The 14,216-nt window shown below is 40.6% G+C and overlaps 1 protein-coding gene across 1 annotated transcript in view; it reads right to left on the minus strand.

Moving 5' to 3' along the window:
* Positions 1 to 14,216, minus strand: part of LOC109427250 (homeobox protein SIX3) — a 241,221-nt gene that overhangs the window by 211,116 nt on the left and 15,889 nt on the right. The window contains exons 2-3 of the mRNA XM_019702777.3: positions 4,613 to 4,731; positions 1,031 to 1,280 (exon numbers count right to left, since the gene is read on the minus strand). Of these exons, the coding sequence (XP_019558322.3) occupies positions 1,031 to 1,280; positions 4,613 to 4,731 (369 nt within the window). The remainder of the gene's footprint in view (positions 1 to 1,030; positions 1,281 to 4,612; positions 4,732 to 14,216) is intronic.

Consider the following 14,216-nt stretch of genomic DNA (forward strand, 5'->3'; position numbering starts at 1 on the left):
AGGTGTATCTTCTGGGCACCACACGAAATTGTTTCAAAACCACTCACTGGAAACGTACATTTCACCGAATCCATTCCCGGTATTGTTGTTTCACATTTACGTAAATTTGCATTTGAAATGTATGTAGGTATTTCAATCCATGGCGGCTCCCTTCCGGATCATGATGAGACCCTGATGATGGTGATGATGATGATGATGATAGTAGAGCCAGCATATTGTCTTTAAACTTTGTGCACATTATATACTACACTGACCATGGGTTTTGTTACCCTACACCAATACACGCTATAACACCGAGCAGGCATTGATTCAACCCCTCTGCTCTCCAGTCGACAGTACCCAGTACCCGCACGGAACACCTGGTGGTGGTTGGAAATTTCGATTGTGTTACAGTTTCTCTGACAACACCTTTCGAGAAGGGATTCGTCGTACATAAATGCCAACACAGCCAACAGACACAAACACAACCAAGCTTTACAAAAGTCGCAACCGGGGAGGAAAGGGACTCGTTTGCACATTTCCTGAATCGTCCACAGGAATAAACACACTCACTCCGTGACGGTTGATGAGAAGTGCCAACAGGAACAGGAAAGTTGCCATTATCAAACGCGACACTCCTGGATGGGAGCAGAAAAAAAAACTGTCCATTTATCTGGAGGAAATGGCGACAGGGGAATGCGTCATATAACGAGCCTTCCTCCCTGGAAAATGGGAAGAATGTCAAAAAATCAGTTTTAAACAGTTGGGTATATCAATTATTGCAACAATAAATAGTTTCAAATCAACAAAGTTTTACAGATAGAAACCATGGAGACGCGTGGTTGTTCTTCGGACTTCCAACTTGTGGAACATATTTTGAAAGTCTTAGGTGGTACATTCTGTACCACTCTCCGCATACGGCCATTCGAATTTCGTAGTTGTCATCACACACCGCCGTGATGGGCATCATATCGAGAAGCCCCCACAGCACTTCCTCCAAGAAACGAAGGAAAAAATCTACCGAGCAAAAAAAATCACCACAGTGACTTACCTATTTTTGGCCGCCGCAGCTCGGTCCCGCTGGCGTCTATTTTTAAACCAATTTCCCACCTGGGTCGGGGTGAGACCGGTGGCCTGCGCCAGTTCCCGCTTCTTGGTCGGGTTCGGATACGGATCCTGGAGGTACCACTCTCTTAGCAGACTTCGCGTTCGCTCTTTGAAGCAGTGGGTCTTCTGCTCGCCGTCCCAGATGGTTCGCGGGAGCGGAAATTTTTTCCGGACACGGTACTTATCGACTGGTCCTTCACGGCGACGGTGACGGTGGCGATCCGAGTGATGTTCGTCAGCGCATGGAAAGAATGATAGGAGATATGCGAGAAAAAATCGAAGTTAGGAAAAGTGAAAATTGCTTTTTTTTCTATTGCTGGAAAAGAGAGTATTCTGCTGGCAGACGCGCCTTCAGGACGTGGCCAACGATAGGGAAATTGAAAATTAATCCATTATGGTAGCTACAAGGATTCTGTAACCTTGGCGTTGGGAAGAACAAAAAAATGATTATGCGATCGGCATTGATGAAAATCACTGTTATTAGTTTGGTTGTACTAAATTATGTGATATGAACTTATAAAAGGCTCATCACAGCTTGCCGATAGTTTAGTTCCATGATTATCAAAGATTAGATCATCAAAATTAGAGAGCTGCCATCGAAACCAAAGAGCTGCTGTTGAATATCAATGTCGGTTAACAAATGGAGTAAGTATCCTAAACCAGGAAATGTTGCCACAGTAGTGGGAGGTCTTAGACTTGAGTTCCTACAGTGACTGGTTCGAGGAGGAGTGCCAACGACTGACGAACGAGTAAAATTTCGCCAGAAGTCGAAAGCAAGCGGCCCGTTCTCGCCTCGACAGGGAGCGTTATAAGGTGACAAGAGCAGAAGAAAAACGAATCCACCGCAGGTAGAAACGGTAGCACGAAGAGACTTTGATTGCTGAAGCGTAGGAACGCATGAATAGGAACGATATGCGAAGGTTTTATGCAACTGTCAATGACACACTGCACAATACTGCGCCAACAATGACTGGTGGTGGCAGCCGTGGTGGAAGGAACTTGGGCAGCGAAACGGTGAGTCGAAAAGGAGAGCGTCCAACATAGCTGATCCTCACAAATTCCTACCTCATGCTTCCACGGGTCAAACGATCACAAAGACCGCCAGCTAAGAGTTGTGTGCTCAGCTGGTAGTGCAGCCTGGGCACTGTTGTCCATCTGACTTCAGCTAGATTGAAGAGGTACGTCTTGAGCGTCTGTTCACCAAGGAGCTGCGGCTCAAACAGCGTCTGTTCTGACATCCAGCGACTGAGTAAGAAATGCTGCATCACGCCCAGCTAGCTCCAAGGTGGTAGCCCCATTAGCGTGGTCGTCCCAGTGTTGGTTGGGACGTTAAACAGAACTGGCACGATGGCCCTCCGGCAAGACAGGAGTGTTGGCGTAGGTCCAATAAGCCACCCTTAAAAATCCCCATTGCGAATAACATAGAAGAAAATACGACTCGATACAATCGACAAAGACCCACGCGACGAAATAAGGACTACGATTGAAAACTTGGAACATGGAATTGCAAGTCACTTGGTTTCGCAGGATGTGACAGGACAATCTACGACAAATTACATCACCGCAACTTCGACATCGTGGCGTTGCAGGAACTTTGTTGGACTGGACAAAAAGTGTGGAAAAGCGGGTATCGAGTGCCTACCTTCTACCAAAGCTGTGGCATCACGAATGAACTGGGAGCAGGATTTATAGTGTGATCGGGTTGCAGCCGATCAACGCCAGGATGTGTATGTTGAGAGTTAAGGGTCGTTTCTTCAACTACAGCATTATCAACGTGCACTGCCCACACTAAGGGAGACCTGATGACGAGAAAGAAGCGTTCTACGCTCAGTTAGAGCAACGATGATAATACGATGGTTGCTCGCCGCATGACGTGAAAATTGTTGTCGGCGACATGAACACGCAGGTAGGAAGGGAGAAAATGTACAGACCGGTGATCGGTAAATAACCTGCACGCCGTATCGAATGATAACGGCCAGCGATGTGAAAGTTTTGCAGCCTCCCGTGGTATTGTAGTCCACAGCACCTTCTTCCCCCGCAAAGATATCCACAAAGCCACCTGGAGACCACCAAACACAAAACCAAATCGACCACGTTCTAATCGACGGTAAATTCTTCTCGGATATAATCAATATCCGCACATATCGCAGTGCGAATATAGATTCAGATCACTGTAGTCGCTGTATGTATGCGCTCAAAACTTTCGACAGTTAGTAAGAACAAAAGTCTTGAAATCCCGCTTCAACAGTGCATCAGAACTTCAGACGCACAAATCTCAAAAAGCAAGCTTCAAACAACAGTGCATTTTATTATTCTGTTCTTGCTCACTTGTAATAAGCTTTAAATTAGAAGCTCAGGTGCGCTGATTTTGTTTACGAAGAGATTTGTGCTTTCAAGATCGTGAGTAGGTGCCAAAGTCGGCCATTGTGGCGGCCATTTTGGGATTCTAACAAGTCTGTCCTTAACACGCGTCGAAGTCGAATGCCACGATGAAACAGAATAAAAAAAATGTCTATAGAATCTGATCTGGGCTAAGACCAATGCTTAAGCAGGCAGGCGCCTAGGGCAGAAATGTCACGAAAGATTCTACGTTGACCCTATGTGCCCCAAGGGGTGCTTAGGACCCATCAGTGAATCACACGACTTTATTTGAAAATCGCAAAAAATATGGGTGTCACAAAGCAAATTAACATTTTGCACCTTCAAATGAAACGATGATGCATTATCGAAAGCGACGATGATCATTAGCCAAGTTCAGCACTGATGCCGTCGCCTTCAAACGTCGATGTCGTCGAAAGTTTCTGCTACATTAAGCCGCAAAACCAGCAACAACAACGTGTCGGCTGGGCTGGCTGGTGGTGTCAAGGTGGGATTAATATCAAACAAACGATGCCGCCGCACTTTACGATTGCGGCGACGATCATGTAGGTATCGCTTATCTGGGATCCACATCATCGTCGTCGTCGGAGCCTTGCTGTCTATTAGGGATTGAGGCTACTTTTTTTTTTGTTCCGTGGAGTCACTACTCGTCAATTCATTATTTACAGCTACCTCAACAGTCAGCAGCTAGCATCAACGCCACCACCCATGAAGTCATTATTGCGAGTCGCACCTGGAAGGTTCCGACGCTTAGACAAAAAAATAAGGTGCAAAAACATATGTTGATAATTGCAGGCTCATCAATGGGTAGCAGTTGCAGTGGAAAGAATTGGTTAGATGAGTGGCTTGATTTCTGACACCATTCTGAAGGAAAACGTCATGTTAGGTTGAATGGTTCATATCGTATCAATTGGGTAAATCGATGATTTACAACTCGTCGATATGTTCCTGCACCATGATTCATCCACAAACCTGCGATTTTAATATCCAATACCAACTCATGGAAATCGTATCATCATATGTAAAGAAAACTCGCACTGATTAAACCTCAAACAGTGAATCCGTAGGTACAACACATTACGCAGTTCTAACCACTTAAGCAGTTATTGAAAGTTCTTTTTATTGCGTCCCCTCTTCCCGAGTTTACCTAATGGTCGTCCGCGTAGTTTTTCTGCTTCATGGTAGTGGGCTTCGAGCCACATGGCCTGTAGTTTTCCATGGGACGATTTGGTGAATTTGTGCCGCTCCAGTATCGTGTACAGTTCTCTGCAATGGAAACAGATAATCGAAACAAATAAACAAATGGCAATAAGTTGTGAATCAATTCAATTGTTAACTAAACATCAGTAAAGGGCAAATGGGAAATCAATATTGATCAGGGCATTTGTGTCGTTTGATTGGAGGCAGCACCAGCTAAATTAATAAACATTTCAGGTAATTTTGAAGTAAGAAATTTTAATCAGCCGGCACCCACATTAGGGTATTGTACCATTTGGGCAGGTGTACCTATTTTGGGCACTTGTCGCTATAACTGAGTCAATTTCAAACGGATTGATTTGAATTTTTTTTATAGAGTTAGGCACGTACAGTATCTAACTCTGTACAAAAATTCAAATCAATCGGTTTGAAATTGACTTAGGTATAGCGGCAAGTGCCCAAAATAGGTACACCTGCCCAAATGGTACAATACCCTATGTGATGGTCTAACGGAAATTAGGTACGACCCAAGATTGCGACATTTACACTCATTTAGACTCTGCCCTAATTTATTGTTATCACTGTTGAATTTCGCACACGAATTCACGGCGCTCATGATAGGTTCGTCGGATGCGCAACAGGTAAACAAAAAACTTTGATTAGAAAAATTCCTTAACAGATTGACAATTACTCTAGCGATTCCTTCACAAGCTTCGACAAAGTTTCGTCCAGCTATTTTTTTAGGAATTTCACAAGGGATTCTTGCAGGAGATTCGCCAGAGGTTCCTCCAGGTATTTATTCTGAAATTTTTCTATCGATTCCTTCAGAAACTCATTCCCTTGGAATCCCTTGGTTCTTTTCAGCACTTCCTCCACGGATTATTTCAGGCATTTCTTCAGAAATTCCTTATGAAAATACTCAAGAGATTCTTCTAGAAGTACCTTCAGATTGTTTCAAAGGACCCTTCAGAAATCCCTTCAGAGATTCATTTTAAACTTTCTTCAGAAATTACTTCAAGGTTTATTTCTTGGCGTTGCTCTCGGAAGAACTCAAGAAATTCTACTTGGAATTACTGCAAAATATTCTCCAGCTTTCCAGGTTGTTCTTCTGAAATTCCACCAAAAATCAACTTTCCTAAATTTTTTTGTTGTTTTTTCAAGAATTGTTGTTGCAAAATTTTCCCTCGAAGATTCCTCTAGGGATTACTTCAGAAATTGCTCCAGGGGTTTTTGTTCACTAGTACCTTTCAAACAATTTGCAAGAAATTCTAACAAGCACTCTTTCAGAAGTATCTTCAGGAGTTTACCAAGATTTTCTTCAAAACATCCTCCAGGAATTCTTTCAGAAATTTGATTGAAGATTTATTCAAGAATTCCACACGGATTCCCGCAGATTCTTTTTTTAAGAAGGAGCAAATTGCTCGACGGTTTTCTTTGGAAATCCCTTTTTTTGAGATTTTCTCAGAAACCCCTCCCGGAATCTTTCCTTCAATTCCTGCAAAAGCTTTTCATAAAAATCTTCTAGGAATTCCTCCTGAGCCATTCCAAGGATTTCTTAAAAGTATTACTTCAGGAACTTTTCCAGCGATTACTTCAACAATTGCTTTAGAAAATTATGTTCAGGAATATCTTTGAGAATTTTTTAAAAACTCCTTGGAATCTCCAGAGGTATCTCCAGGGATTCCTTTAGATATTCCTTCAAGTAACCCTTGAAAAAATACTCCAGTATATTCATGTGAATTCATAAAGCACGCCGATAAAAATATGTATAGGAATATCTGAAAGAATTACTAAAGGAGTCTTTATAGGAACCCCACAAGATATTTCTGAAGGAACTGCAGGACAGATTTTAAAAAGAAACTTTTAATAAATTTCTTCAGTAACTCCTAACGAAACTTTCTAAGTGACTTCTGCAGGAACCCTTGAAAGAGTTTCCGAATTTTTTGAAAATTCTGAAAAATGCATGAATAAGTTTCGAAGGAATCCATGGAGGAATTTCTATAAGAATCTTCGGTGGATTTTATGAATTCATTTTCAATTAATACCTGAAAAAATCCCTGGAGATATCATTAAAAAACTCTTGGAGGAATACCTGAATCCCAGATATCCCAGAAGTTCTAGATGGAAATTCATGAAGGAATTTATGGAATCACTCCTTGAGGAACTCTTGTTGGAATTCCTATGAGAATTTATTAAGACATATTCCTGGAGATATCGTTTACCAAAATTATTGTAAGATATTCGGAAAGAATTCCGGCCAGAATACGTGAACGTATTTCTAAATTCCCGAAAGAATAGCTGGAGAAACATTTTAACACCTACAAAATGTCATGAGAATTTTCAAAGGAATGTTGTATATGTTTCAAAGAATTATGTATGAAAAAATTTCTGAACTTTATATGTTCTTGGCAAACGACTAGAATTATGTTGATCGGATGAATTTGGCACTCTCAGTCTTGAAAATCAAACGATTTATTTTATTCTGCCCGACGTTTCGGCCATGGGATGTGGCCTTTTTCAAGGGAAAAACTTTATTTTGAAAAAAAGGGGTTTGGTTGGTCATGATCTAGACAAAACGATGAAAATAGCAACACATAGGGTTAACAACTAGACTAAAACTCAATCAATTTCACCATTTTGAAACAGTCATTGGTGGATCAAGTAGTACTGTGTAAAGTTAAAGAAAAAGTTCCCACAAAATCACCACAAAAGTAGGCTGAAATAGTAACAGTTTATGTATGTTAACCACTAATTTAATTTAACCCTCAGAAGCCCAGATCCTGATCAACCGACTACCACAAAACCAGACAATTTAGGACAAAAACGATAGACTAAGTAAGACTAGTTTAAGAACTTTTTAAGTGATATTGTGACCAACCAAACCCCTTTTTTTCAAAATAAAGTTTTTCCCTTGAAAAAGGCCACATCCCATGGCCGAAACCTCGGGCAGAATAAAATAAATCGTTTGATTTTCAAAACTGAGAGTGCCAAATTTATCTGAACTTTATAAAGAACCCGTAGAAAAATCCTGAAAGTTTCCTGGAGAACTCCTGATGAAATACATAGAAGAGCACCAGGACCTTCTGAAGAAATCTGTATGAATTCCTGTAAAAATCTACGAAGGAACTTCGGGAGGAATTCTTGGAAATATTCCAGTAAGAAATTTATTGAAGAATCCCGAAATGTATTGAGAATTTCCGTATATAAAGGAATTCCTCGACTTATTTATGAAGGGAGAACTAAAATTACTATAAATTACTTCATGCATTGATAAAGGACGACGCAAATAGTGACAACCCATGCACAAATTTCAGAAGTCCCACACAAAAAGACGCTTTCATCTGGACGAAAGAAATTGCAAAGATTGTTTGTGTTCGATTTGCTAGTAGGCAACATTAACTGTCCGTCTTTGTTAGAAAATGTGTCTTTGTATGCTCTTTCTCGACTACATAGACGAGCTTTGTGGTCTAGTGGCTACCGCTTCTGATTCGTATGCAGAAGGTCATGGGTTCAATCCCTGGCCCGTCTCTTTCATCATATTTTGTATCTTTCGATCCACTTTCTCTCTCTTATCTACATATACAACTCATGTATATTCATATGTTCATAGCCATCGCTAGAACCAGAAACGAATTGCAAAAATTCGTTTCCCTACCTCCCAACTTCCACTCACAGCACAGTGTATGTAACGCCTACAAGTTATGCAACCAAAGCGTGCTGTGCCGCTTGACCATATTCACCTTATTCACCACACGAGCAATCACCTTACGAACACTATAAATAACCCACTATCAATGGATCGCATCACCGACCCAACGGTGACTCCCAGATCTCCCATCCTTTCCGTCTAACAAATACCCCAATCCGTGCTGGTTGTAGGGATGCAGAGGTGATCTCGGTCTTTAGTAGCAACAACCAGCACACTCTAACATTCCTTTCCCTTCACAACTGACTATAAGGACGTGGCCGGCGCCATTACTGATCCAAAATGTATAAGCTGCTTAAATTGCACTTTGAGAATAAGTGGAGTGTCCCAGCCCTAATTCATTTGGATCTCAGTGCAATTGGTATTAGCTCAGATAAATCACGGAGGAGCAACCATTGGCATGTATCGTCAGATTTGATCGTTTTTTTTTGTTCGTACATATTACGTGACCGTGTGCTTCTGTTAAATTTTATAGGACATGCTACGGCCTCAAAAATCTTAGGAACATAGGTTTAGATACAGTATTTGGAATTTGTATTAAAATTCAAGAGGGTAATAAATAAATCAAATACAAAAATTAAAAATTAAACATTTTTTTCTACTGATTGTAAGATTGATTTATTTACAGATGTAAACAAACCCAGCAGACATAGTTTTTAAAATGGTATTTTCTACGAATAAAATGCATGCACAGCCTTAGTTTTTACGAATAATTTCAAATGGGTAGATGTATCATTATTGTCTACCCCACAAAATTGGCAAAAACTCACGAGAAATGAATTTAGGTCTTAAAAGTGAGATTCATAGTGGAAAAACTTGTAATTAAAAGGCACAGAATGTTGCTAATTGACAAATTGGGAAATGAATTTGTGAAAAAATAGCGTTCTGGCGGGATTAGAGCCCACGACAACTCCTTATTCACTAGACCGGCGCTTTCGCCAATAGAAAGCCAAACTGATTCCGAGTCCACACCATATAAGTCTCCCTTTTATACAAATGCATTTCAGCTGAATTCCCGTGCGCATACCGCATCGGCTATATGTGCCCTCAAATACGACAAACCTTTTTTTGTTTTATGACGCTGTGCCATGGAACCATGCCGCTGAGTCATAAAACCATAAAACAGCGGCATGAAACCATGCAACAATACAAACTGGTGCGAGCATTGTACTCTTTACACAAACCTGTGAAACCCTTTGTTTGTTCATGCCCATTCCGATTGGCTGTGTTTCACGGTAAGACGTAGTATTTTTTAATTTTTTGAAATGACGGGCTTGGTAGTCTAGTGGCTATCGCTTCTGATTCATATGCAGGTCCTGGGTTCAATGCCCGGCCCGTCCCTTTCCTCATACTCCTACTTTGTATCCTTCTAAATACTTTTTCCCTCCTCTCTACATAGATACAACTCATGTATATTCACATGTTCATAGCCATCGCTAGAACAGAAACGGGTTTAAAAAGCCGTTTCCCTTCCTTCTAAACTTTTACAGCATATAACGCATAAGAGTTATGCAATCAAGCGAACTGTGCCGCATAGCCTAAACATAATAAAAAAACATACAATTATATCACCTTACGCCTGGCATCCACGCACCAATGTGTGAACCCTCGCCAACCATTTCCCACCAACAACACTCCGACATCCGCATGAATTTGTCCAGACGCAGAGGTATATTCAGTGAGCTGTGGATACAAGCGATTGCAATCATCATTTCCTTGCCCTTCCCTACATATAGTGGTTTCTGCTTTTAGTAGTGTTGCGTGTACGTACACGCTGCATTACACGAACACCACTTGAGTTACTGGTTGAAAATAGTAAACAAAGATCAGCTGTTCCCAGCAAAATCCAATGGGCATATTTTCAACCAGTAGATTTGTATTAGTGTTCGTGACACCGCGCTGCGAAACCACTATTCAACTGCAACCTGACGTGGCAGGCGAAAATAGAAGATCACCAACACTCACACACTGAAGATGCCTGCTTATGTGACTGTAGCTGGTCTGGTGATACTGGAGTAGCATCCACGGGTGATCAATCAAGCTCAAGCTGCAATAAACTAAATTCGTTTACTTATATGAAATGATGAGTGAAATATGTGAACTTTCAACTTTCGAATGCTTATTCTGGAAATTCACATTTTTTTAGTTGTGCCCCTATTGCTGGAAACCGACGATATGTGTTGTTAAAATTTATCCCTGATAGTAAGTGGAGTGGCCTAACCCTTATTGAATTGGATCTAAGTTCAACTTACACCAATCTGAATAAATCACAGAGGAGCATGTACATGACGGTCATTCGCAGCTAAACTAAACTACGCTAATATTAAGCAGTTATGCTTCTGCTGATAATTTATCCAACCATGAATAAAAAATGACCAGAGGAAATGCTTGGATAAGCCATTTAAAAATCATATTACCTGTAAAATATTTAAAAAAAACGAATAAGCATGATTAAGGACAAACGTATTGAAATCCCGCTTCAACAGTGCATCAAAACTTCAGACGCACAAATCTCAAGAAGCAAGCTTCAAAGAAAAATGTATTTTATTATTCTGTTCTTGCTCACTTGTAATAAGCTTAAAATGAGAAGTTTAGGAGCACTGGTTTTGTTTACGAAGAGTTTTGTGCCCTCAAAATCGTGAGTAGGTGCCAAAGTCGGCCATTGTGGCGGCCATTTTGGGATTCTAACAAGTCTGTCCTTAAGGAGACACAAAAAAAAATTCACAGCGCACCAATATCTTAACAACAACAAACAAATCTTACTGACGACGGTGCTAATGTAGACAGTGGACGCCGTTGGAGTGGAGGTTATATGTACATGAATACTATGTGACGCGTTTCTTCATTTGCACTTCAATATATCTTCTCATTTCATCTGCCAAAGCGTACATTTAGCTCAAAAGCTTCGTTAAATTATCACTGCTTGGTTAGGGTTAGGACTATTTGCTAATTTGCTTAATCGAGAAAGAACCAAAGATTATAGTTTTTGTAAATATAAAACTACCACGAAATATAAAAGCTGAACGAAAATAGTTGTACCATGTGTTTAGGTAGGAATTTAAAACCTTATTACATTTAATCGTGAAATAACATACATCACCCTACAGATAGATCGGTCTCACTTCGCGCAGGAAACCTATCCTCCACATTGTTTGGAAAAGAGTTCAATTTTCGAAAAATGATTCCTTTGTGCGCACACCAGCCAGACACAACGTTCAACCAGTTAACGCGAAGGTAAAGACCTCAGAGCCTGCAGGCCTCAGGGCGGATCAGCCAAATCATGCTCATGAACGTGACCTACTCCTCTAGAGCTGATTCCCCAGACGAACAAGCCAAATTATTTTAATAAGCGTGTTTTCCTTCTGCCCGTAATCGTGTGCTGGCCAAAAACGTAAACGATCGCCTCTCCCAATGATAAAAGTACCTACAACACCATCCACCAGCAGCAGCAGCCACAACCAGCCAGCCAATTGTACCAGCTAGGCCCCAAAAATCAGAAAATCAACCATCTATCTTGTACGCAAGCAAGCAAACAGTAGTGAGAGCAAAAGCACACACATCGATCCACCAACAACAGCGAGAGGCAGGAAAAGACCCCCGAAAAACAGCACCACACCACCGGGCGAGCTTACGTTTAACTAGCTCTAAACTACAATTACCCGCAGCTAGGTTTTTTTTTTCTTCACGTTTTTGGACCATTTTTTCCTGCCAGCTGGTGGTTGCACCTCTTTTTGCCAGCCTTTGGGAGCCCAGTGCCCACCTACCCAGCGTATCGTTGTTTTGCTAATAAAATTATTTATCGAAAATTAAAAAGGGAAAATTTCCAAATTATCCACTGTGCACGGTGGATCATTATTACGCATTTTACTGACGATTCTTCTCGGTTGGGCCAGTAGTGTATCGAAGAGTGTGCAGAATTGTTACAAATTATGGCATCTTGTTAATACATATAAAATTCACACATACGACTAGGGTACTGGGGTCAAAAGAAATATAAGCTATTAAACTTGAAAAAAGGTGTGCAGTATTTAGTATTAGGTCGTAGTAGTTTTTGAAAATACCGTGTATTTTACTATTCCTATCTCCCAGTATTTTGATTAAATGGAAGCTCTTAAGATGCTAGTAAATATGAGACATTGCTAATTGCTTCATATATTAACATTCGCAAAACTGTGAGATCCCTGGATGTAAAAGACATTCAGAGAAAGAAAAAGGTTGTCTATGTTGACACATTCTTTTGATACTGATGATATTCCCAAGAAATATTATCGAAAAAGCATGACCTAATTTTATCGTAGCTAATATTTAATGATTTGATATTTTTGAAGATTACTCGGAGATAGCTACCATAGCTAGCGTTTTTGGTCGGTATGGACAACTAGTTAATCTGACAGCATATCCAAGCAAAAATCAAATAATATCCCAAGTTAATTAATTATCTTCTTCTTTTTTATGGCTTGACGTTCGGAACTTGTCCTGTCTCTCTTGAACTTAGTGTTCTTAGATCACTTCCATAGTTGTTCTGGTAGAACAAAGTCAGAACTGCTTTTGATAGCGTTTATTCGTAAAGATGATGCTTCAAACTACAAACTACAAATTTCGACACTGATTCTTCATTAGGGCCTAACTGACATTTTCGATTTCTCTTCATCCATCCTCTCTTTGTGTTACTACGAAAAGTGTATCAAGTTTTCCAAAGATTTTTTATTTGAAGTGTGGAGACGACGACTACATCTTGCTCTAGAAACAAAAAGAATAATGATTTTGTTTGTTTTTATCATGTTATTAGCGAAAAAGAGAGTCGACGAAGAGAACTCGATCAAGTCAGTTAGGCCCTTAAGAAAAATCATTGTCGATTTAACAACAAAATTCATACGATTATTTATATATACAGTCAGGTTTTTTTTTACGCGGTTTTCATTTACGCGGCCGCGTAAATGAAAACTCCATACAAAAAAAAAATTCATCGTCTTATTTTTGCATGATTCGTCGAGAAATGGTGAGACTTTTTTTACGCGGTTTTTCGGATTTTGAACTGAGTTTTTTTTTTATATATATATATATATAGTGACTTACAAATCAGTTCGCTCTTATGTTTCTCGACGTGGCTTGGTGGTCTAGTGGCTACCGCTTCTGATTTATATGCAGAAGGTCCTGGGTTCAATCACTGGCCCGTCCCTTTCCTCCTACTTTGTATCTTTCTATAAACTTTCTCTCTGCTCTCTACATATACAACTCATGTATATAAACATGTTCATAGCCGTCGCTAGAACAGAAACGGGTTGAAAAAGCCGTTTCCCTTCCTTCCAAACTTTCACAGCACAGTGTCACAATCCTATTAGAAAACGCCTACAAGTTATGCAATCAAGCGAACTGTGCCGCACATCTTCAAAATAATAAAAACACACAATTCTATCACCTTCCCCTGGTATCCACAAACCAATGTGTGAACCTTCTGCCAACCCATTCCCACCAACACTCCAACATCCGCATGAGTTTGTGCTGGCGCAGAGGTATATTCGGCCAGATGTGGATACAAACGATTGCAATCATCACTTCCTTACCATGGGCGAAACTACGGTTTTTTGTCAGGGGGTGCACTACAAATAAATATTCATTAGTTCATCCATTCATCATTCACCGTCTCATATCTCACAGCAATGCATTCAAATTCCAGGGGGTGCCTGGCACCCCCGGCACCCCCAGTAGTTTCGCCTATGTTCCTTACCCCTTCCCCACATTGACCTGCAACCTGACGTGGCAGGCGCCATTGTCGCCTAAAAATAGAAGATCACCAACGCTCACACACTGAAGATGCCTGCTAGTCCCCGGCAGTTATCTCATTGGT

Source organism: Aedes albopictus, chromosome 3 (assembly GCF_035046485.1).
Source record: "Aedes albopictus strain Foshan chromosome 3, AalbF5, whole genome shotgun sequence".
Classification (NCBI taxonomy): Eukaryota; Metazoa; Arthropoda; class Insecta; order Diptera; family Culicidae; genus Aedes; species Aedes albopictus.